Genomic DNA, 26,320 nt, shown 5'->3' with positions numbered 1-26,320 from the left:
TGTTTTACATATGGCATTTACTAGTTTACCAAAATTATTTACAAACTATAATGGATTAATCATGACCCCAATATATGGGGTTAATTTAGGAATAGCAATTGCAGTTTTATCTAGTTTGTTCTGTGTTAATAACATAAAATACTGTTGTAATTATCTTTCTCTCTCCCAAAGCCACAGTGGCAGGAGATTTTTTTTTTTTTTTTTGTAAACTACTGGAAAACCTGCTGAATTTGTCTCTTAGCTCTACCACGCACAGACAGTCACTGACAGTATAAAGGGAATGCCACCAGAAAGAGATGAGATACAAACATGCATAACTCTAGCTAGACAGATCTAAATTAGCATTGACGTAATATTGAATTGATCTTGTTCCCGTACACTTAAATACAAATCTAATCAAATTTATGGACAAAACATTCTGCACTGGGTAGTAATATACTGTACGTTTGTTCGTGATTCCTGGCAAGTGAGGTGATTTATTGGATAGAAATGTATACTGAGAATGAAGAGTGCATGTGTGTCATTAATAGTGGCAATTAGTACTTTGTCATGGCAACAGACACTCTGATGATGGATGGTAATTGGTAGCATATTACTTCACGATGGACTGCCTATTCATACGGAGAGAAGGCCATTCATTCAGCACTACTAGACACAGCCCAGGTACATCCAGCAAATCATTATTGAAATATCACCTTTCTTATCCTGGCTGACCCATCCACATCAGATCAGCATCATCCCTGCATTGCTATATGCCCCATAAGTGCTACAGTCACTTCAAATGCAAATGGGAGGTGTGTCAGCAATGAATATGTTCAATTAGCAGTTAAAATAAATCTCCGTCGTCATTATGTGATAAGAGACATAAGTATAGGTCTATCCATTGTAGAACTGACAATACTGCATAGACTCCATAGCCTCCAGCACATGGCTCTCTTCATGCTGACTAAATGACCCCAAAATTAATGATCTTTAATGGCTCTTTACAGTTAATACAAAGAGGAACGTGGGCCACGTAAACCAGTGGGCGTTTGGTTACCTCATCTCAATTTCTACAAAAATTAGGTTAAAGTTTACTTGTCGTCTGCACATAGTGGAGGCAGCCATTTTGTGGATGAAGCAATGTTCACTGTGAAAAAGCGACAGAACTACTGATGTCACTATTTGCTAACAAATACATGCTGTGACGAAGTGTAGTTTATCTAGTGACTGCTTGTATTTTTTTGTTGAATTTATGTATAACACTGTAAATATTTTATGTAACCTTTCAAAGTGTATTTTGTTAACTGACCTAGGCAAGTGTCAATGGTCTTTTGAAAGTAGCCAGGCCCAGAGACAGATAAGATCTCTGAGGAGTTAAACTTAGCCAGGCCGACCCAACAGAGGTGATAACTCAAGTCTTGTGAAATGCCAGGTCACAGGACATCCTTAATTTACTTAGAAAGCCCTGTGTCATTTTGGGCATCCATCTAACTTAGGTAAAAATAAAATTCCTAAGGTGGGGGGTGAAGAGCCAACAAGAAATGGTTTAAAAATCCCTTGCATCAGTAGTACAGTGTTCATTTCTTTGAGGGAGTCTATCACGACTGAAATGTCCCATCATTCTCAACTGTGTTCCATCACACATCAGGTCTTAACTAGTAAGTAGTAACTCTGATTTTATTTCCTATTTTATTTTTTAAAACTTATTTGTGCAACATTTTGAATGTCTTGTTATTATTTTTTTTAAATAAGCCTTGGAAATATTTTTTAGATTAAACATATTTAATCTAGCGTATTTCACCGTGATTCTTTGTGAATTTACGAAGCCCAGGGAGGCTCTTGCTACGTGTGTATGTGATTTAAGTGTGAAACATTATTAAGTGGTTCTGGTGAATGTAAGGACACCATAATAGATCATTTGCGATGGCAGAGGGGTATTCATTGTTAAGTAACTAAGGTGACACCAGTCACGGCCAGCTTTTTAAGATTGCTGTATCTGGAACAGGCTGGGCGTTCTTGACACATGCGTTCTCATGAGTATCTCTGCTCAGGCTTCTAACCCCAAATGCTGTTTTAGCACATTTAAATCTCTTCTCAAAACACTCCCACCCAAAACCTCCCGACTACTTTCAGTGCCCAAGATTGATCAAATCAGACTAGAAATGGTATCATCTTACTCGACTAGCAATCAGCTCAATTCCTTCCCAGCATCCTCTGACACCCTCGCTTCATTTGATCCCACAAATGAAGATGAAGTATCTACTCTCTTATATACCTACTCCATGTCCTGTCCTCTTGATCCTATTCCCTCACAAATCGGTAGATCCCTGTCACTGTAACTACAATCTGTAAATCTCTCTCTCTCTACTGGTATCTTTCCGTCATTATTCAAGCATGCAGTGATTACTCCTATTCTGAAAAAAAGCAAATTTTAGACCGAGACTCCTGTTACCATACAAGACAACAACTCTCTAAACCCCTGACCAACATTGCTGTGTGAATGGATCATGTAGCCCACTAAACACGTTTTACTTTTGCAGTATTGCCCAGTATTGTTTTATTACTTTGCTTGTTCTCAATTATAAAGCACTATGGAACATGCTGGAAATAAATAAATGTTTATAATGTTGAAGAGTCACGGTCCAGCCCAGAAAGTGGCTGCCTCCACTGGGCGTTGAAGACGGTTACTTACCTGAAATTAGATCCCACCCCAATGGTTTATATTATATTTTATTTCAGTTTGTACTCAGACAGGTGTCGGTAGAGAAAAACAATAATTATAACAAATGATTGGATATGGTAACTTTTCACAATGTGCTGAAACTTACAGCAGCCAACTGGATGCTAAATTTCACTTTTCCTGCACACATTATAAAAGTAAATCTGCTACTGTTACAGGATATTTTGCACAATGCACCATTTTTAACACCTTTTTAATCACACCTACTTTATACATATAAACAATGTGAAGGGCCTGTGGTTTCCCTAGTTACCGGAATCTTAGAACTACTGAGTACAGCAGGACTCCATAGATCTCTATTGAAGTCTATAGGTAGCTTGCAGTATACAACGCTGCAGGGAGAAATGAACACAAACACTTGGAAGCTGACTCAAGTCATCTCAGGAGAGGTGGGTCCCCACCTATGTGTTATATGTATAGGGCAGATTAGTTACAGCATCTCCTTTAAATAAGCCAGCAAATGTCTGTTTAGCAAAAATGAATCACACATGACAACTTTATCAGAAGGGACGGGGTGTCGCAAATCACCGCCACAGGGACGAAATGATGCGATTTGCAACTGAGCACGTTCGTGAGGGCCCACATTTCACCCACGTCACTAGGAAGTGGGTAGGATGCAGGAGAATTCCCTAATCTCTCGGGAGTCCGGGTGACCTACCAGGAATTTGGGAGTCTCCCGGTAATTTCAGGAGTGTTGACAAGTCTGAAATGTAAAGTGTATTTTGTCCTTTTCAACAAACGTATAATTAGAATTTTTTTTTTATGCTGCTTCTAACTCACATTATTGTTTCATCATTCATTTATCGTTTAACCTTGTTAATTGCAATTACCTTTGTAGAATTATAATTGCTCCAAACATATGGTAAATATGTATCTGTTGTCTATGGGAAACTCCTATGCTGGGATTAAATGGTGTTGACGAATATTAAATATAAATTGACATTCTACATACAAATAACTTAAATGTCATCACATTTTTATATGATGATGAGGTCTGTGACTTCTATAAAGACTTATTGTAAACACTCCATTTTTGTTCCATTTTAGCATTTAAATCCTCGTCATCAAGACAGCATTCCTCAAGAACTGTGTCGGCAAAAAATTATTCTGAGGTAGGTCACTTGTGCAATTCTCTAGTGAAAAAATATAACTGCAAAATCCATGGGGGCATTTATAACCTGACCCACAGGTAACCGTGCAAAACAGGATGTCTAGCCCATAGCAACCAATCAGATTCTGGCTGTCATTTTTATAGCACAGGTTAGAAAATTAGAACAAGCATTTTATTGGTGGTAAGGGCAACTCTGCCTTTTCTGCAGAGTTACCTGTAGAACAGTTTTCTTATGTCCAATAATGTATATTCCATTCTCATACGAGGGTGATGAACTATATACTTTACCTGTACACACGGTTTCACTTTGTTAACGATGAGTTCGACATTTCAGTAGAATTTCGTATCTGGAAACCAGGAAGGAAAGCTTTAAATGATTTGTTCTGCTCTACGACATGATCATAAAGCTTTTATAGTTAATATGAGAAGATCCAGTAATAAACCATTTAATGAGACAAGTGTCAGAAACAGAGTGAAAAGACATGGGCCTTTTTGAAATCTAATATAATATATTCAGACATAGCATTCCAAATTACAAAAAAAAACCACAAATATTTTAGATTGTAGATCCTTTACCTCTATCTGCATAGCAGGCCAAACCTTGTGTATCATGCTGAAACCTCATATGAGATGTAGCTTCTGTGTTGAATGTTTCCGCTCCTGGAGAAGGCTTTACTGTAGTTTTCTTGATGGTGAATGCAAATGAGAAGACAACCTTTCGAATAGGTAGGGAATGCCCTAGACCCCACATTCGGCAAGCCAATGGGAGTCCTACTGGCAACCTCAGTATTACTTTAATTGACAGGTCTCTGGATTTCCAAAAAAAAGCCGTCCTGTTCTCATTACTTTGAACGTTCTCTTGTGCTGACAACACTATCGGACTTTCCAGTAGTTTTGCTTGTTGTGTCTGGTGGCACGGCACAACACTCATACAGCGACGTAGATTTTTTGACCTCTTCTAATTACTATAGGTTTAGCCCACAGAATGGCTACCTCCACTGTGTGTAGGTGATAGGTCCACTTTATAATTCCTGTGTGGTGGGGGCACGGGGTATCTTCCCCCCCCCCCCCAGGCTGGTTCCATAGTGGGCTATTTTTGCTGGGTCACTGGGCCACCTACATTTTTTTTGTCCTTTAAAATGTTCCTAATAAGCTGAGTTTTGCCCCCCCGGGCTAAAATTTGCCAACTCTCCCCTGCTGTGTGGCCACTTTAATTTCGGCTGACTTTACTTTCTGTCTTTTATCTCTTTACTTTCAGGACATTGAGGACAATGACTCGGATATTGAAGAAGTTTCCTTCACTCCAACTTCTAAAGTGGACAGGAGGTACATTATGTTCTAATATGTAGATAATATTTACATAGTGGCTGATGCAGAGCTGGTTGCAAAGGAGGCGTAAATTACTGTTAAAAGAAAAAAACAAAAACCCATAAAAACAATAGCTTATTTCTACCCATATGCTGAGCCGTACACATCTCAAGATGCTTCCTCCTCATCATCGGCTGTATAAGTGCCTGTTCTATGCCAAGTCCTCGGCATGTAATTGCACCTGCCCTATACAGGCGAATATGCGTGGTTCTGCAGGTCTACATGAGACACATTTGCGTGACCACAGCGTTACTTTCCTTGGCCTATGTTAGCATGCCCTTTATCTCCCCTGTCCTACCTCTCTGGGCCCAGGTGGGCGTGACTGCCAGAATTGCGCAACTCTGAACAGCGCACGTTCATGCGCCCACTTTCTTGGCATGTGCAGAGCAATGTCACACAAGGTACGCTAATCGAACTGGCATACGTCGCACTCTGCATTAACCCTCAAGTGAGGCCTTTGACTAAAACCATTAGCCTATGAAATCCTGCATGTATTTGTTGGAACATATACTGAGAACTCACATGGCTTACTACATCAGCTGTCTCTGTCACTGCTTCTGTGTATGCAGGTTTGACTTTGTGGCCTATTATATTTTTCTGGCTGTCGTGCATGATATGAGGATTATATAACATACTTAACCACATTATTCTTCACAGACCCACTTGTTTGTAGTGCAGATGTCTGTGCAAAACTGACATCCCCACAAAAATACAGCAACCATTGTTCTTTTCTTGGTACATTAAGTTCAGATGAAGCATTAACTCATTAGGTGTAAAATCACCTGTACGGTGTAGTTTTGCTAGTAAAAAAAAAATAGCTAATTTTGAAAAGAAAAAAGAATGTTTCTTTTGTGAGTTACCCGAAAGGGAATTAACACAAATCTACTGTCATGTCTCTAAATGGACGATTCCATAGCTTGGTATTGCCATGTAAGTGTTCTGTCACTATTCAAGATACTGTCCCCACAGAGTGTTGCGTTTCTGTAGATATCTGTAGGTGATATTTCACTACACCTCAACAGAACAAGCAAATCTGATATTCCTCATATTCCTATGAATAAATTGGTTCTGTGTGCAGAGTAACACATTTTGAAAAATGTATCGGGACAGGCTTTTTATATCGGTTTTCTTACAAAAGGGAATAGTATATTGAATCATTTTAAACCAGATACAGTATAAGACTAGAGTTCACCGTAATTGGTTTCGCTTGGATCTAGTAGGACCCAACTCCTCCACCAAACCCCAAAAGTCTTGCCCAAAGCCATCTCCCAATAGGCAGAAAGACCAGTGCCTCTACAAAGGAACAGGCATCTGATTACTAAAGTTTATAATATACTCCTGGTACTATTTGTAATGGAATATAGCATTCTGCTTGAGATATGAACAGAATGACAATTTAGGACCACTATGAATGTATAGTGGGCAGTGGTTGGAATTTGATGATTTATCTATTACATTTACCTGTCTTTCCCTGAAAAACAATTCAAATATTATGGTATATATCAATTCACACACAACCAATTGATTATATGTAGGGAATATTACCCTGACAATGAAATGCATATAGGTGGCTACTAATATAACAAATAAACAAATAACAGAAAAATTGTGATATTTTATTGGTATTATAATAAAATACATATAGCGAGGCGGGTGGGAAAGCCTCCATTTTAAACCCTTTTTTCTGTATTTTGCACAATTTCACGTTTGTTTTTAATCTTTCTCTACCTATTAATATGGATGACGTGGGAACTCTTTTTAATTAATTTAATTAAATAATGATTTTAATGGTGTTATTGACATGATGAATTATTCACAGAGTGCCCTATATAGAACATTCTTCTTCTTTGAGTTCTAAGATATACATTCTCTAGTGTTCTGGGTACACCACCCGATAAATGATATAAAAATAAATACTAAAGTTAATTAATCGAGGATGTGAATTGCTGGTGCAGTGTTACCTCCCCCCCCCCCCCCCCCCCGTTTATTTTTCTTGTCGGTAAGGGAACAAACATCACCACAAAACCGTGTGTTCTAAGAAGCCCCATGGCCACTGCCTCTCCAATCAGCTAAAGCAGCAGTTCCCAAACTATTTGAGTCACAGAGGACTTTTCATAAGAGGAATTCACCACAGAGCACTAAACTTATTTTGACTTGGCACCTACATTGGTACTAAACGGAATGACCGCAGTGTTGACGATAGAGGGTATTTTAATAAGGAATAAGGAACTTACTTAACTACATAAAGACATAAAAAACAACAACAAAAATCTAAAGTAAGGCAACGCATTTGAAAGCAAATTCAAAGCAGGTATTATAAATCCACAATATGTTACCCACACAGATCTTCTACTTAAAACCATTTTACAGTTGCAAACCCCAAACTGAAATGTCACTTGACGTCTAAAAAGGAACGATAAAGCATAGCCCGGGAACTTAGATTTCCTAATGAGAGGATGGGACTGTTTTGATTTGCACCATGTGGCTATATCTGGTTGAATTTTCTTCTCTAAATTCTTTTACCATTGGGACCATTGGGAAGCTGTCTATATTTAGATTTTTCATTGATTCTGCTCAAAAGTTGATTTTCTTTTTAATCTTTTGTACTTTTTCACTGGTGTCAAAAACAGTTACTGCTTTTCCTTGAATTGAGAGACTTAAGTCATTAACTTTTTTAAAAAAAATATCTGCTAAATTCCCCAATTTCGTGAGCCAATGCACATTGCACAACTTACCTCCCAAAGCAAAGTCGCTGTCAATCAGGAAGGTTCTGACTTCAGCTCTCATTTCAAAGAGTCGAGTCAAAGTTTTGCAGACTCCCCATGTCATCACACAACATTTTGAATAGCCTTCTATTCAGAGGTCGTAATTCAATAAAATTAATTATTTTCACACTTCCATCCAAGACTTCTTTTGGGGACGGTGGAATTTTTTTTCACAGTAAGGACATGACAGTGGAGCACTCCATGACTTTTTGTTTTATTCGTGACACCTGCCATCTTCCCAATCATGGACTTCACACCGTCTATACGCACATCAACACTATTATCCCATGGGGTGCCATTCACCGTGAATAATTTGTCTCTTAATTTAAACATTTCCACTTGTGTTAGTCGGTAGCCTCTTGAAAAAACTCCCAAGTACTCATCCATTTGGAGCGAAAATTTGGTGCATTTTATTTGTGAAGTAAAATAGCATTCACGTCCTCTTCTAAGTCCCCCATACGTTGTGAGGTTGTGCTATTTGACAAAGGAACTGTACAAAATACTTTTGTGGCTTTTCCATTCAGCATACATTCAATTGCGTCAAAGGCTTGATAAGGTTTTCATCAGTGCTTTAGCAACTCAGTAGCTAACTAAGCCTTTTTATTAACTGTTTTTGAGTGACAGGATATAATTTTCTGGGCATGTGCAAGTTCACCGGACTTTCTTCTGACAAAATGATTTGGTTTGCCCTTGTGTTCTGTATGGATCCCCTCAAAATGACGGCGCATTTTTACTGGGAACATCGCACTCTTTGGCAACACTTTGCCGCAAATTACGCACTGTGGTTTGTTGTCACTGGTCTGAAAGAACCCAATATCCAAGTAGGAATTGTGGTAATTCCTCTTTTCCCTGTGGCGCTGGTCTCTGAAGAACTAGGAGGAAGTTGGTTCAACACTTCAGGAGGGTCTGGTGCTTCTGCTATCGCTGTTTCATCCAAAATCCCATCGTCCTGTCCAGTAATTCTACCACTGGCACCTGCTCCATCTTCTTCCACACTACAGTTGAAAAATAATATTCGTATAAGCTGGGTAAATAAAAATAATAAGTGTAAATAATAAAAAAAAAAAGGAAATGCTGACAACTGGACCCTTTGATGGACTTGCTTAACGAAAGTAGTGGTAAGCAGGTACGGGTTATTCCTGATTTAGTTTTACCTCCGTTTCCATGATTCAGATATCTGCAACATAAATAAACATGGTGGACAAGCTAAAAATCGACTGAATTTTGAAGTTTGGATAATTTTTTTCTACGGTAAGTTTCTCGAATTTTCTGAAAATGGGCAGAAGTATATTTTATTGATATCATGATATGTAATATAAAATTGCTTTTGACTATTTTAAATTTTCACGCCAGTGTCCCTACTATTACTATATAATATTTGGACATACCTGCTAGCTGTTGATGCTTCCACAGCTACTGGAGGTACTGTGATGGAGGTATTGACCGTTATTTTTAAGGATCTAGGGCCTGATTCATTAAGGATCTTGATTTAAGAAACTTCTTATTTCAGTCTCCTGGACAAAACCATGTTACAATGCAAGGGGTGCAAATTAGTATTCTGTTTTGCACATAAGTTAAATACTGACTGTTTTTTCATGTAACACACAAATACTTGATAGCTTATTTGTACACTGAAATTTAAAGTTGATATTTGTGTGCTACATGAAAAAACAGGCAGTATTTAACTTATGTGCAAAACAGAATACTAATTTGCACCCCTTGCATTGTAACATGGTTTTGTCCAGGAGACTGAAATAAGAAGTTTCTTAAATTAAGATCCTTAATGAATCAGGCCCATAGACTTCAGTCAGCGATCCATCGGTAGAAATTTTCTGAATCACTGCTTAGGTGCTACGAAAAACCTGCAACGGACAGGCAGAGGCATAGCGTGAAAACATGGCACTTGGAGTAGGCTCATGTGACCACACACACTCCAGTTCTCCTCAACAATAAGAGGACAGCAGCTCCTGGCTTCTAGTCTGGAGGAGCGGAGCTTCTTATGTGAGTGACAGGCTGGGGCTTCAAGAGTAGGAGGAAAGAACTCAGCAGACGTATGAGGTGGCCAGCACACTGCCTGCAGGAGCTAAATTGTTTTCTACCCAATACTTATACACGGTTCATGACAACACAGATTCGCAATTTTGAGATCTTTTTATTTATTTTTCTTTCCAATCTCTTGGCGGAGCACTTGTAGATGCTTCACGGAGCACAGTTTGGGAACCGATGAGCTGAAGCGCGCAGTACTTGCTGAACATGCTGGGACTTTGAATATCCCACTCTGATGTGCTGATCGCTCTGTCCTCTGCAAGCTGTTAGTGCATCAGCAACAGCAGCTGAATACAGATAACGGTGGATGTCCGAGGTGGTGTCTGCACTAAATGACTTTATCATGGAGGGGGGGCCTGCCTGAATAAACCAAAATCCCTTTAAATGTGCATTTCTAGCAAACTAAAGCAGAGTACCTTAAGTATAATAAGAGAATAATTTTAAAATTTCATAGATGGAACATTCACTTGTTACAGTGGAAGTTATTCCACTGATGGTTCAGAGGTGATTTTCCAGATATATGTTTCCTCTGACTATTTGCTGAGTACAACAGGGCCATTAATTCATGTAAGGAATGCGCACTACAGCTATTTCAGGATGACTGAAACCTCTGTTCCTGACTTGTCAGCGTTTTACCATGTTACTATATTATAGCTATCAAACGTAGCTCAGCCTCTGGAATAATATATCTGTTGTTGGGTGATTCATGAATACAGTCCAATAAATTACTGCCTCGTCTTGTGTTGGCTCTTCCGGAGCTCTGTGCTTATTGAGCGAGCCCAACTCTGCTTCACAGAGAATCCTTAAATCCCGTCCTCTCCTGCTTGCAGCCATGTAAATGTTTTATAGTCATAACTTAATACTGCTGAGCTCTATGCTGTACAAATTATCAATGTGCTGAGCAGACTGATGAAATTACAGCGTTTATATATGGAAATTTGTGATGTTCCTTTTCCATTGTATGTCCTTTAAATAATCCCGATGATGCATCCCCTCTTTCCCATGTTAAATTAAATCACGATTAAAATCAAGTTTGCTTATTGGGCTTTTCCATTTCTTATATTGCTGTTCTTAGAGAAATGTTTCTGCTTTTATTGCTGTTTCATGCTGTAACCAAAAACGTTTAAATCTAATTTATTTTCCATAACAGTATTTAATTTTGTACTTTCGTTTAGTATTTTTTCCGTAAACTAAGTAGCTTTTTATTAGACATGTACTCAAAAGACAAGTGGCAGTAATGATGAAAGTACTTTTCAGGAATGTATACAAAGAATTTACCTCAGAATTCTCAGAATCGGTTTTATAAAACGTCACAGTGAATGACCTAGAATCACTAACTTTCACATGTCACAGGGAAGGGTTAAGTGATTGATGTAAGTCTAATAATTCTCTTTTTGCAGGAATTTTATCGTTTCTGCCAGGGTTTGACATTTGGGGGCATATTTAAGAAAGCACGATAGTGCTTTTAACGGGTCATTAAGGTGCCTCCTGTCCTCCGCAAATTTATTAAGGGTGCATCGCAGCAGATATCATAGATATCTGCTGCTTTGCATTCCTCTTCGTTTTTGGGAGCAGTCACCATTCAACAGAATGGTGACTGCTCCTGGCCGCAATCTAACAAGTCCTGAAAAAACATTTTTTTCGGGAACTTGTCATGTTAATGTACGCCAGCTGAAGCTGGCGTACATTATCGGAATGGAAGAAATCTAATGCTGTCAGCTCTGCTCCGAAGAGCAGAGCTGGACCGCGCATGTGTGGAGGAATCACATGATCCCTCCCTGTCACTCAGCGCGCTCTCTCTGCAACTATCGTTGCAGAGACAGAGAGGGGATCTGTGTGCGCATGTCCAGTTCTTGGAACTGGACATGCGCAATTGAATAATGAAAAGAACGAGGAGAAGACCTGGAGGCAGCGCTTCCAAAGAGGGGGGTAAGTATGATTTTTTACATCGCAGAAACAGCAGTTTTTCGGAACTGCTGTTTCTGTGCAGGGCTGTACATAAATGTGAGAAATAGTTCAATCCTTATCATTGCGATAAGGATTGAAAACTACTATTCACTTTATGTGAATATTGATAAATGTGCCCCTTGGTCCCATAAACCTTTTTCTCCTCCCAAAGCACTCATGTCGATCTTATATATTTTTGATAATCCCCCTCCCAACAATATGGGGGTTTGGGTACAGGCAATATTGATCCGGCATATGACAACATGGAGGAATTTGTAAACCCCCCCCCCCTCCTAAATTTGCTCATAGTTTTCAGAGAGCTATAACATAATAAAATATCGACCATATGCTGATACATATTAAATAATCATTTATAGTGTGAAGATATCATATACCTAAAATAGAGATAAATAAGGTAATACTATAGCTATACCATGTATTGTTAAATATTAATCATTTATAACATAGAAGCTGAATACCTAAAATATGGATTGTATATTCCTGATTCGGAATTGTGTTCATGTGTCACAGCATAAGGCCAAGTATAGGAAAATGCACACACTTAACTTAGAGCATGAATTTATTAGTCATCTGAATAGTAAATAATCCGTGTTATTAACAATAATAAAACAAATTACCTGTAACAGTAATATATATATATATATATATATATATATATATATATATATATATATATATATATATTTATATACAGTCATGGCCAAAAGTTTTGAGAATGACACAAGTATTGGTTTTCACAACGTTTGCTGCTTTAGTGTTTTTAGACCTTTTTGTCAGATGTTGCTATGGTATACTGAAGTAAAATTACAAGCATTTCATAAGTGTCAAAGGCTTTTATTGACAATTACATTAAGTTTATGCAAAGAGTCAATATTTGCAGTGTTGACCCTTCTTTTTGAAGACCTCTGCATTGCGCCCTGGTATGCTGTCAATCAACTTCTGGGCCACATACTGACTGATGGCCGCCCATTCTTACCTAATCAATGCTTGGAGCTTGTCAGAATTTTTGTGGGTTTGTGTTTGTCCACCCGCCTCTTGAGGATTGACCACAAGTTCCCAATGGGATTAAGGTCTGGGGAGTTTCCTGGCCATGGACCCAAAATTTCGATGTTTTGATCTCTGGGTCACTTAGTTATCACTTTTGCCTTATAGCAAGATGCTCCATCATGCTGGAAAAGGCATTGTTCATCAGCAAACTGTTCTTGGATGGTTGGTAGAAGTTGCTCTTGGAGGATGTTTTGGTACCATGCTTTATTCATGGCTGTGTTCTTAGGCATATATATCTATATATATAGATAGATATATATATATATATATAGATATCATCATCACCATTTATTTATATAGCACCACTAATTACGCAGCGCTGTACAGAGAACTCACTCACATCAGTCCCTGCCCCTTTGAAGTTTACAGTCTAAATTCCCTAACATACACACACACACACACACACAGATTTTGGTCAATTTGTTAGCAGTCAATTAACCTACCAGTAGGTTTTTGGAGTGTGGGAGGAAACCGGAGCACTCGTTTTCTTTCTTTCACCTGCAAGTGAATAAGGGCATAGTAATGTCAGCATGTGATCAGGCCACTCCCCATCTTCCCATTGTCTTTTGCCCTGCACACCTTCCTTACTTCCTTGCTGTCCTGAATAGTTATGTGCAGCAGTAACTGTCCATGGCCCTGTATAGATTGACGCCTTTGCAATACATAGTTTTCAATCATATTGAACCAATACATATACTGTATATTCCATACAAAGCACAACTAACGTGCACCTGTCATCTACACTAGATAGAGGCAGCCATTTTGTGTAATGCTCATCAGAACGCTTCTTATCAATTCAAAACCAGTTCCTCACCGATGTCATTGGATTGGAGTAGAAAGGCTTTGTTCTGTAGGGATAGTGGTTCGGTCCACAAAATGGCTGCCTCCACTGTTTATAGGTGACCTGGGCACTTTAAGCCAAGAGAAATTTTGATGTTAGAACCCCTTTAATGGGGGTCTGTCATTCCCATATAAATATACCTTGGTCTCCTTTAATTAAGACCTACCAATAGTCTGTTTGACTCACAATAATGAAAATGCAATTAAAATACCACTATTCGCAGTTTATTAACAGATGCCTAAAATAAACATAATTCTTGCTGTGAATGGCAACTTTTTTCCTACCTTTCCACTTTGTCATGAAGCCGTGTTAGTTGGAGCCATTGTTCTTTTTCTACTACTAGACTGCCTGCTGCATCTGTGTTCTCTCTCTCTTATTTCTTTAGAATGTCATTGGTCAGCTGTTTTTCTCAGGGTTCTGATGGTTCTGTTGTACAGAACTAGCAAACCAATTTCTTTCACCAGCTTTAAATTAAGACACTGTCCTTCATCTGAGGGTGAGGCTCCAGCTGTCTGTAATGGAGGAGGTGTTTGTTAATACCTTAATTTTTAACAAAGCTGGTGTGGATTGTCTGCTTAATACCGAACAATGCGTTTTACCTTCCTGGTTCACATCTGGAAAATTCAGTTCTACGGTTTAGTACTTCCTTTCATTTCTTGTCACAGGGTGGGCAAGACAGAGAGCATGGCACAGGTACATATGTGTATCTGTACGATGCATCCAGGTGCCAGTCACCATTACCCCCACCCCCTTCCTTTCCCCTCTCTGTCCACATTAACTCTGGGTATGCTAGTTAGTATTATTGTGTTGTATATTTCAGTGTAAGGAAAGAAATGGCGTAAAGAGAGAAAGAGAAACAGAATTAGCGAAGCAATAAGGCTAGTTCATAGCATTATAATCTATAAGGGAAGTTGTACAAAATAATCATCATTATAAGACATTGTCTCAATCTGCTAACTGAATTTGACATTTCAAAATGCTGTCAGTTTAATGAAGCATAGATTATTGTTATTATTATTATTATTATTATTATTATTATTATTATTATTCAGCTTATATTGTATTCTGCCCAGGTAGTGACCATGTTTACAGCACTGTACAGAGCGGTCTCATGTAACCCACAACCCGTATTTCCCGTTCTTACCCACGTGTGACTTTAATGCCGCAGCTGATTCCTCTCAGCATGCAGCCGGCGCAGTATAAAGACTGACACTTGGAGGGGACTTGCTTTGATCTATACACACTGCCTCTGACTGTAACTACTTGAATGAATAGGAGATTTTGCGTCTTTGTGTTTTGGTTTCTGGTTCTTTGTTCTTCTGAAATGAGAAATAATGATCCTAATGGGGCTTAACACTGGGGCGGGGGGGGAAGCACTTTTATGATTCAACTTCAATTAATTTATATTATTTAATAAACTGAAATTAAGCATAGTGTCCTGAGTCACCGGTTTTATGTGTGAATTGTGAGCAGATTGCCTTTATTTCCTTATTTCAGCACGATTTAAATGAACATACTCAGATTTTTACTGTTTGCCAGCCAGATGCATAACATGTAGCCTTTTTTCTTAGGGTTAGATGAGCTAGTGGACGTCAGAAACCTCCCGTGGAGCAGAAGGGCAAAAACTTCACAACCTTGGCCACAAAGCGAGGGTAATGTGGTGTTTGCAGAGGGGAGCTGTGAGCTACAATCACAGATTAGGAATTATGATTGGACAGCTTCTTCACACACCCCCTCCTCAGATATTTTATAGTGACAAAGTTAAATGTTTTGCTGGTTCTATATCACACAGGAGCTCCAGGATCGATGGCTGCATGGGGCAGCCTATGGGGTTTCTGGTAGGGCAAGTATCAGGTTAGTAACATTTAATTATTAGGAGGTAATAAAGCTTACGTGTCCTTGTGCAGTTTTATTCTTACAGAACATTTACTGAGATTTATATCCAACACACAGTGCTCAGGAAGTGATACTGCGTAGGCACTAAACTAATCAACCCTGACAATCTTAAACACATCTCCCCTTATCCTTCCCTCCCTTTCTCATGTCATCATCATCATTTATTTATATAACGCCACTAATTCCGCAGCGCTGTACAGAGAACCCAGTGCTGACCTCCATCCATGACCTCTTCATCTCCAACTCTCTCAACCTTCTTGCCATCACTGAAACCTGGCTCACTCCTTCTTGCACCACCTCACCCGCTGCCCTCTCCTATGGGGGCCTCTCCTTCACCCACTCCACCAGACCGGACGAGCGTCCTGGAGGTGGAGTGGGCCTCCTCCTATCCCCTTGCTGCACTTACCGGGTCATTCCCACCGTACCTTCCCTCTCTTTCTCCTCCTTTGAAGTTCACTCCATCCGTCTCTTCTCTCCCATCCACCTCCGTGTCTCCGTCATCTACCGCCCCCCTGGTCCTACCTCCCTTTTCTTGGATAACTTCGCTGCCTGGCTCCCCCACTACCTTTCCTCTGACCTTCCCTCCATCATACTTGGTGACTTTAATATCCCTATTGACAACTGCTCAGACCCTGCCACCATCAAACTTCTTACCCTCTCCACCTCCCTTGGCCTCATCCAGTGGACCTCCTCACCCACCCACCCTCTTGGCCACTCCCTCGACCTTGTCTTCTCTCATCTCTGCGATCTCTCTGATTTCTCCAACTCTCCCTTCCCACTCTTGGACCACCATCTCCTCTCCTTCACTCTGTCATCCTCCCCTGCTCCCCCCCCCCCTGCCGAAAGCCACCCTCACCAGACGCAACCTTGAAGCGATCGACCCTACCTCTTTCTCCTCCTTTTTTGATTCTCTCCTCTCTCCCCTTCCTTCCCTGGCCTGCCCAGACCTAGCGTTCTCTCTCTACAACCATTCACTCACTACTGCCCTGGATGTTGTCGCCCCCGCCTCTCCTATTCGCTGACGCCGCCTTATTCTCCAACCATGGAACTCCAAGCTCATCCGCTTCCCGCACTGCCGAACGCCTCTGGAGGAAATCTCGCTCCCTTGCTGACTTCCTTCACTTTAAATTCATCCTCTCCTCATTCTGCTCCGCCCTCTCCCTTGTTAAACAACCCTTCTTTAAATCCCTCATTTCTTCTCAGTCCTCTAATCCCCGCCGCCTCTTTGCCACCTTCAACTACCTCCTTCCCCCCCCCTCCTCCTGTCCCACTTTCCCTCTCCGCTGCGGACTTCGCCACTTTTTTCTCTTCAAAAATTGAGGCCATCAGAATTAACATCTCCTCTTCCATCCCCTCTCCCCCTGCCCTAATTACTCCACCCCCATCCAACAGACAACTCTGGTGCTCCTTCCACCCCACATCTGGCGTGAAGTTCCCTCCCTCCTTCTTTCCTCTCCACCCTGCACCTATCCGCTGGATCCCATCCCCTCTAACCTCCTTCTCTCTCTCTCTCTCTCCCACTGCTCCTACCTTGCACACCTATTCAACCTATCACTCGCCTCAGGTGTTGTACCTTCCTCATTTAAACACGTTCTCATCTCTCCTATCCTCAAAAAACCCAATCTTGACCCCACCTACCTCGCCAACTATCGCCCCATCTCACTTCTCCCCTACGCCTCCAAATTACTTGAGCGGATAGTCTGCTGTCGTCTCACCAATTACCTCTCAGACAATTCCCTCCTCGACCCTCTCCAATCTGGCTACCGCCCCCTCCACTCTACCGAAACCGCCCTGGCCAAGGTTACCAACGACCTCCTATCAGCCAAATCCAGGGGTCACTTCTCCATACTCATCCTCCTCGACCTCTCTGCGGCGTTTGACACCGTAGATCAGCACCATCTTCTGCAAGCTCTTCTCTCTCTCGGCCTCTCTGGTTCTGTCCACGCCTGGTTCTGCTCTTACCTCGCCAACTGCACCTTCTCTGTCTCCACATCTGGCTCTTCCTCCACCCCTTTCCGCTCTCCAGGTAGGAGTCCCCCAGGGCTTTGTTCTCGGCCTACACTTCCTCCCTCGGGGCTCTCATCTCCTCCTACGGTCTTCAGTATCACCTCTATGCTGACGACATTCAGCTCTACATATCTTCTCCTGATCTCTCTCCCACTCTCCTCTCTCGTGTATCCGACTGCCTCTCTGCCATCTCCTCCTGGATGTCCTCGCGCTTTCTCAAATTTAATATCTCTAAAACTGAACTCATTGTCTTCCCTCCCCCCAGACTCCCCTCCCACCACGACCTCTCTATCGTTGTTAATAACACAACCATCTCCTCTGTCACCCAGCTCTGTTGCCTGGGTGTCACCCTTGACTCCTCTCTCTCCTTCACGCCCCACATCCAATCTCTTGCCCAAACCTGCCGCTTCCAGCTGCGCAACATCGCCCGCATCCAGCCCTTCCTCTCACAAGATGCCACCAAAACTATCATCCACGCACTCATCATCTCCCGCCTCGACTATTGTAGCCTTCTCCTCACTGGCCTCCCCCTCTCCCACCTCGCCCCTCTTCGTTCTGTTCTCAATGCTGCCCGACCCATCTTTCTCTCACGCCGCTTCTCCTCTGCCTCCCCTCTCTGTCAGGCCTTACACTGGCTCCCCTTCCCTTACAGGATCCTTTTCAAACTCCTCACCACTACTTACAAAGCTCTCTCCCAGTCTACTACCCCCTATATCTCTAACCTAATCACCATTCACACCCCTGCCCGCTCCCTGTGCTCGGCCAATGACCGTCGCCTCTCCTCCACTCTGATTACCTCTTCCCACTTCAGAATCCAAGACTTCTCCCGAGCTGCTCCCCTGCACTGGAAGACCTCCCTTGCTCCATCTGTCTCACACCCAGTCTGAGCTCCTTCAAACAGGCACTTAAAACTCACCTGTTCCTCAAAGCCTACCAATCATCCACTCAACCCCTAACCTTCTTGCTCCTTCGCTAATCCCCTGTTGTTCTCCCCTCTCTCCCCTAGCCCCGCCTTTCTCTCCCTTTCTTTATGGCACCCTCTTGTGCCTGTTTGTTCACCCTCCCTTAGGATGTGAGCGCGTATGAGCAGGGCCCCTCTCCCCTCTTGTCTCCATACCTGTTCTTCTGCTCCGTCTTTACCCATATGTCTGCCCGGAGTTTCTGAAGTACTGGTACTTTGTGTTTATTGTTCTGTACTATGTCAACCTATAGTCTATTGTTTGTACTGTGTACGGCGCTGCGGAAACCTTGTGGCGCCTAACAAATAAATGATAATAATAACTAAGAGCTGACCCTGAATATCAGGGAGTGTTGGAGGCTCTGTCCAAATTACTTCTGGACTGTGATGCTACATGGTGGCTACTGCAGGTCACAATTTAGATGTTGTTTGTTGTAGTTATTACTTTGTAAAAAAAAGACAATCAACTTTTTCTCCTTTAAGTTGAACTGACTTTTAATGATATACTTCATGAAACATTGTTTTCTGGGTACGTCAGAAGTCATCACTTATACTCATTCATGTTACATTTAAGTTACATTTAAGTCAAAGTTCTCTCTGCCCTGGTTGTGAATAAACACAAATTATGTGACTACATTATGTAGAATTGATTTACTGTCAGACTAGACGTTGCATCCGGAGGCCACCACGGATTCATTGAAATCTTTATCCCCTAACTTATCAGGTGTCTCTATTTGGCTGTATTGTCCTTTTTGTTTACCACTATCACATTACATTAGCCAACCTGGGCTAAGCTTCCAAATCTGCGGCTCGTTTTCTCCTGCTCTGTAATGCAATGCTGCCAGTAGCTGTAGGCTCCCCGCTGTCATCTCTTTTCAGCGTCCTAGTAGAGTATTGATTTCATTAGACGTTATTTAATTGTGGTGCGATTAGCTCTGGCTGTAATGCAATTTTAAAACCAGGTTTTATTTTCTTCTCCGATAGCTTCTACTTTTCCTTTGCGTCCATGGTCACCACTTTCCATGCATGAGCCATTTTCAGCCTTAAGCGTAGGAGTTTAGAATGTTGAAAATCATTTCTCAGAAGTTTGCTCTGTGAACCTGAAGTGAGTAGGCTTTTCTGGATGAAGGGTTGTTTTTTGTTGTTGTTTTTTTGAGTCTCGTGACTATAATGTTCTATATTATATTTAAAATATTAAAAGTACCTCAGTGGTTCACCACACTGTGTCCCTGTCATTCCCCTCGTGGATATATACCAGAAATGCTGGTCGGATCTAATATCTGTAGCTTGTGGGTACAAGTGGGCGTTTAAACCTGAATTACTCTATATTTAGTTATAGGGTATGTGACCTGTATGTGTAAAGCACACGGATGAAGTATAGTAAAGACTGTATTGATTTTGAGCACATAGGATAACCAATATTCAGATTTCATTCCATTCTACTAGAGAGTATAATCTGAGTCTGCCAGCACTGTGTTCAGCACGTAGATTGTTGGATCTTAATCTGCTTGGGTTTTGTTCAATATTCCAACCCACGATTCCCTTCCATTTTGAGTGCACGGTTTGATCACATTTTCAGTGTTCTCTGGTCCACTTATATTTATTTACTTTTTTATTGCCTTTAACACAAGTTCAGAACATTATATATAAATCTGCAGACCCAAAGTTCAATGCATTAGAGATCTCTACTGTATACCCCAAGTTAAGTACAATATATGTGTGCAATGACGGGAGGTTTTGGAAAGCTTCATCTGGTAAACAGCTACGTGCATCCCAGCTTTGATCCTTCTGAAGGAATTGCTGCTTGATGTCATCTTAAACCGTTCCTAAATTTAAAGGCCAAGAGCCTAGGCCATAAGCAGGCCACAATTGTGGCTTTCATCCCCTATATTGGTACGCCAAGTTCACTAAAATATATTGTGATCTGTATAACTCTAGTTCATTACAAAACATAGCGATCTATACATACCGATGTAATTACAGTACAGAGTGGCGTGTATACACGGCATTCTTTACAATACAGAGTGATCTGTATACCCAAGGTTCAGTCTTGTAACCACAGTATACATATTTCCAGCTTGCACACTAGCCCCATTTATACCACCATGATTAGTCACTGAGCACACACCGTATATTGCCCCTTAACATTTCCTGCAGTTATTTTATTGTTTGTTAAAAGGAAATGTCCACGCTTTATGTAATGCATATCTCCTAACTGATAATACAGTAACTATATTGTCACTATTCTGTCTGCTGTTTTATTATTAAAAATATTATGTAAACAGATCAGCTTCTCTGTGGTGCTAAATGTATTTTTGTAGACAGTTATAACATTTTCTTCATCATCACCTTTTATTTATATAGCACCACTAATTCCGCAACGCTGTACAGAGAACTCACTCACATCAGTCCCTGCCCCATTGGGGCTTACAATCTAAATTCCTTAACACACACACAGAGACACACACAGACACACACAGACAGACAGAGACACAGACTATGGTCAATTTGTTAGCATCCAATTAACCTACCAGTATGTTTTTGGAGTGTGGGAGGAAACCCACGCAAACACGGGGAGAACATACAAACTCCTCACAGCTAAGACCATAGTCGGGAATTGAACTCATGATCCCAGTGCTCTGAGGCAGAAGTGCTAACCACTTAGCCAACATTATAGCAGAAAATAAGAAACTAGCACTGCCTAATAAGTTCTATTGCAGTGAATAGAGAGAGATGTAGGGAGCGAGAGATCAGAATATTATGTTTTCAAACTCAATACATGACATGAAATATTCCTCTTACAAAAAGATAAAAATATTTTGTTTCATTTTTGGTTAATTTCCTCTACTACATTGCATAAAAAAAAAAAAACATTTTGAGGATTTGCAGATAACTGTCAATTGAAAGTTAAGAATTCAATACAACATATGTAACTTTCCTTTTGAAGTTTTTTCTGTTGTCATTTAAGTTTAAATATACTGTCTTTTTTTTTATGGAAAGAACAAAGTGTTATGATTGATAAAAAATACTTTTCCTGATAACGGAATACAAAACACATACAGCAAATAATGACTTTGCAAACTTAAATGGCTTTGTAAGTATAAACAAAACAAATAGCCAATCAGCTCTTGACTTGTCTTCAGATAATCTGGGGCCCGCAAGCTGTGATTTAGTGGGAGGCAGAGCAGTTTCTCAGCCACAACAATGGTATACATTAATATCATTTCTGCAATATTTAGACTTTCATGAAAGTAGGTTCAGAGTTTTGCAGTTAGAAAATAACCGGGAGCTGTTTAGCTGATACATCTCTCTGTACATATATTTACCATTGCAAAATGGTATCTGATAATAGCACAATTCAGACTGATTTCTATCCAAACCATATTATTAAATCTCAACTAGGACTATAATCTTTCTGTGCTAGAGTTACCTGCATTTTAGTTGATAGGAGAACTGAAGCAGGAACATCAAACACAAGGCGAATATTTATATATATTATATTTAATATTCTATGCTGGAAGTGAAATATGTCTAGATTTAGTTTTTCAGCTTAATAGTCGTTAACTGTATTGAAAGAGGGAACAGAGGGGTTAACAGTACAGCCAGCTCTCCTGCCAGCGATGTAAGATTCAAAAACCTTAAAATCAAACAATATGGTCAATGTATTACAGTAAACGCTGCTCTTTCTAGGATCTGTCCACAGCGTTCTGATACACCTGATAGATCCAGAAATATGGGAGAGTGCATTATAGTGTAGTCATTTATAGCAACAGGGTCCCCAAGCATATATGAACTTGCTTGGTTCCACTGAAATCCAGCTTTTCACATAGATGCTGGAATCTGTAGAATAGCATTACTTTAAAATGCATAGTGTTGATTCTCTTCTTATGTGAATGCCCTTTCGGGTTAACCTTGCACAACACTTACAAACCATAAAAATAAAGACACGGACACCAACTTAAGTTTGGAAATAAAAAGGTCCTTTTATTTTTGTTATTATTATTTTTATTTTATTTTTTTTTATTTTTAAATTATTTTATTTATTTTTATTTTCTTTTCTGTATTTTTTATTTTATTTCTATAAAAATCTATCAAAAGTTTCTATCAACAATTTGGACCTTTTTTTATATAGGTGGCGAAGAGCAGGGCAGCCAGCTAAAACCAACATAAAACCAATAAGGTGGAAGATCGTCTCCTTTCCACCAACCCAGGTAAAAACCTTATCTATTGGCCGGTGCTATCGACTATAAATTAACTCAATACCCTCTGGACTCAAACTGGTTAAACCCTTTCAAGGCAAAACCTGATACTCCTTACTAGAGCATCAACGAGTCTGATAACTATGAGGGAACCAAGGCTACATCGCCAACACTTAAGTACCGTATGTTTAACAACCATCTGACTGCCATGCTCTCCCACCACAGCCGTGTGTTCTATGGACCGCGCGGCCCGCCACCTAAAGAAAAAACTAACCCCTTCAACTCCGAAAAAATACTCTCTATAAACAAAACCGTTCCTTCTGCCGACAAATGAACCCCGTCCGCTCTAAACAGATGCCTCTTGTCCGCCGTTAACCCGGGATGACTAATAACTACCCCTTGCATGCTTTTAACGTTCTGCCTCGCATATCCATTTATCTTTTTAACCACCCTTATCAATGTGGCTGAGGGAATAGATGACCTCCAGGACAAACGAGGTATTATGTTCGACCAACAAACCTTCATTGAGGGCATGTATTTGCGCAAGACCTTCACGAATGTCTATGATTAGATCCAGGGATTTACCCCTACCCACGTCATTACCTCCCAAATGAATCACAACTATATCGGGGGTACCGCGATCTTCTATTTCCTTAACTAACGTGGGCATTAACTCCGCCCATACCATGCCCCTTTTACCCAACCACCGGATGTCAACTGGGTGCCTGAAACCGGACCGCCCATTCGCTAATCTGTGCTTCGCTGCCCAAAAGATAAATGAATGCCCCACGACCCATATTCTCGTCGTCTTCACCGCGGAACCTGGAACAAAATAAATAGTCTCATCAGAGCATACCATACCTAACAAAAGTAACGACCACCAACAAAAGAACGTATACTAATCCGCTATCAAATTGATGAAATAGCCCCTCCATACTAGAGGGGCCAGCCTCGCGCAATTGGAGTATTTGCAACAGAAGAAAACCTCACTCATTATCTTCACATTAATACTCCCTATAAGGGCTATTTGTTCACAACTTTACCTATTTTATTTTTATTTATTTTCATTTTATTTATTTTTATTTTATTTTTCAAAACTATTTTGTTATAATCTTAACAAACTGGAAAAGGAAAATTGGTAACCCACATGAAGGTAAAAACCCCTTATAACCCTGGGAGGCACACGCACTAATCAGGCCTTGCCAAGGAAACAAGAGGAGAAAATCCCTTCACGCACCCGTTCAACACAGCGAGCAGCATAGCCCTGAGTCACCAAGTGATAGAGGAGAAAAGATAAGATGAAAGCGATAGAGAATACTAAAGACATGAGGAGATGCAAGACTGTGTATATGAGCCCCTTTCAAGGGCTCATTTGTCAGGCTGGATATATTTCTTATAGGTCTGCGACTTCCATCTTTCCAGCGCTTGAATCTCAGTGACCGATGCACCTCTAACCGCAGCGGCAGTAGCAGCCCCTATCCTGAAGGAATGTGTACCATATTATGTAGGGTTCAGACCTATTTCCCCTAGAGCCCTTTTTAAAAAGGCGTTAAACTGAAATTTAGTTAGCGGGGTATTATCCATATGAATTAACCACAAACCCCCCCCCGGGGGCCGTAGATTAGCAAATTTATTGGCCAGCATAACCGGGCATATAGATGTTTCTTGCTGCTCCGTAATTGTTAACCAATGGCCTCTACCTAACTGATCTGTTTTTGACTTAACTATCTTACAGCGAATCCCATTAGGTTGTAAGATTACATTTCTAAAAAGCAAAGCTCCACCTATGTCTTTCTTAGATCTGGCCACTAGCTCACTAACCCTAAAAGCACCGTGAAACGCTACTGAAAAAGCCAAACCAAAAAGCAAAGCCTCGTAATCATCCATGGCTACATTATGCAGGACCTCCAGCAACCTAGCTAAAATTGGGCCATCAATAGGCCGGCGAGTGTCATTCTTTATCGGCTGCATTCTGGACCAGCCCTTCAAAGCTTTAGCTATAATAAATGACTTTGTAGGATCCTGTATACCATTAAGCCTAGCCATGAATGAAATACCAGCTAAAAGGGACCCCATGCTAGCTTTAGAAACCCCCTCGTTATAATGATGCCACATAAAGCCCGTAATAGAGGGAATCTGACCTGAAATGCCGCTGTTGAAAGATGCCTGGTAACACAACCACCGTTCCCATGCCCCTTGATAACACTTCCTAGTTGCCGGAGCCAAGGACGCCTCCACTAGCCACCTTATCCCTATCGGATCATCTGCCAAACACAAGGGGGACACTGTAAGCCGGTTACATGGGCATGTGGGGCCAGAGACCTAAAGCGTTGCCAATCAAAATGAGAAAGAGCGTCCGCTATCTGATTATCCACGCCGGGAACGTGTCGTGCACGAAAACTAATATCAAACTCTAGACATGTCAATACCAAGACACGCAACAAGTTGAGTGCCGGGCGTGATGAGGCGCTCTGTCTGTTGATAGCCTGTACCACACCTAAGTTGTCACACCAAAAGACCACACTCCTACCGCGCAACCGATCAGACCACAACTCTAAAGCCACCACAATGGGAAACAATTCTAACACTACCAAGTTCCGGACCAACCCTTCAGACTTCCATGACTGTGGCCAAGGCGCGGTGCACCAAAACCTTTTGAGCCTGATGCGTCTGTATGCAAGTCCAAAGATGTGCTAGAAACTGGGGGAGCTGGCCACACTCGTATACCTTTGAAAAATGTTAGAAACCGTCTCCATATACACAAATCCTCTTTAATTTCTGCAGACAGCCGAACCTGGGAATGGGGACTATGAAAACCTGCCGTCGCTAGCTGTAATTTCCTGCAAAATACCCGGCCCATAGGTATCACTCGGCAAGCAAAATTAAACGATCCTAACAGGGATTGAACTATCTGCAGGGAGCAAGACGGTGATGCCATAACTTCTACAATCAGGGACTGTAACTTAACAATTTTATCAGCGGGTAAACGACAACAACCTTCCAATGTGTCAATTTCTATGCCTAAAAACGCCAAGCATGTGGCCGGGCCCTCTGTTTTGTCTGAAGCTACCGGTACGCCCATCACCCGAAATAGCGCTTGAGCTGCAAACAGTGTGTCTTTACAACACGGGGAATCAGCGGGGCCTATGAACAAAAAGTCGTCCAGATAATGCGCTATGCCGTGGTGCCCCGTACCCGCCCCCACACACCAGTGAAGGAAGGAACTGAAAGCCTCAAAGTATGCACATGAAACCGAACAACCCATTGGCAGGCATCGATCTACATAGTATTTGTTCTCTATCTTAAAACCCATAAATTTAAAGGACTCGGGGTGTAAAGGGAGGAGACGGAATGCCGATTCAATGTCTAATTTCGCCATCAGCGCTCCCATG

General features: G+C 41.1%; 1 protein-coding gene across 3 annotated transcripts in view; it reads left to right on the top strand.

The window, feature by feature from the left end:
* MRE11 (MRE11 double strand break repair nuclease) overlaps window positions 1-26,320 on the top strand; it is a 187,855-nt gene that overhangs the window by 139,005 nt on the left and 22,530 nt on the right. For 2 of the 3 annotated variants that reach the window (XM_075198742.1, XM_075198743.1), the window contains exons 17-18: window positions 3,770-3,834; window positions 5,092-5,159. In XM_075198742.1, coding sequence (XP_075054843.1) covers window positions 3,770-3,834; window positions 5,092-5,159 — 133 coding nt within the window. Of the gene's footprint in view, window positions 1-3,769; window positions 3,835-5,085; window positions 5,160-26,320 lie in introns of those variants that run through there. The other variant, XM_075198744.1, reaches the window with a different exon arrangement.

This window comes from Mixophyes fleayi, chromosome 2 (genome assembly GCF_038048845.1).
Source record: "Mixophyes fleayi isolate aMixFle1 chromosome 2, aMixFle1.hap1, whole genome shotgun sequence".
NCBI classification, from domain to species: Eukaryota; Metazoa; Chordata; class Amphibia; order Anura; family Limnodynastidae; genus Mixophyes; species Mixophyes fleayi.
The sequence above is the reverse complement of the archived record's forward strand: the minus strand, read 5'-3'. Positions and strand labels throughout refer to the sequence as shown.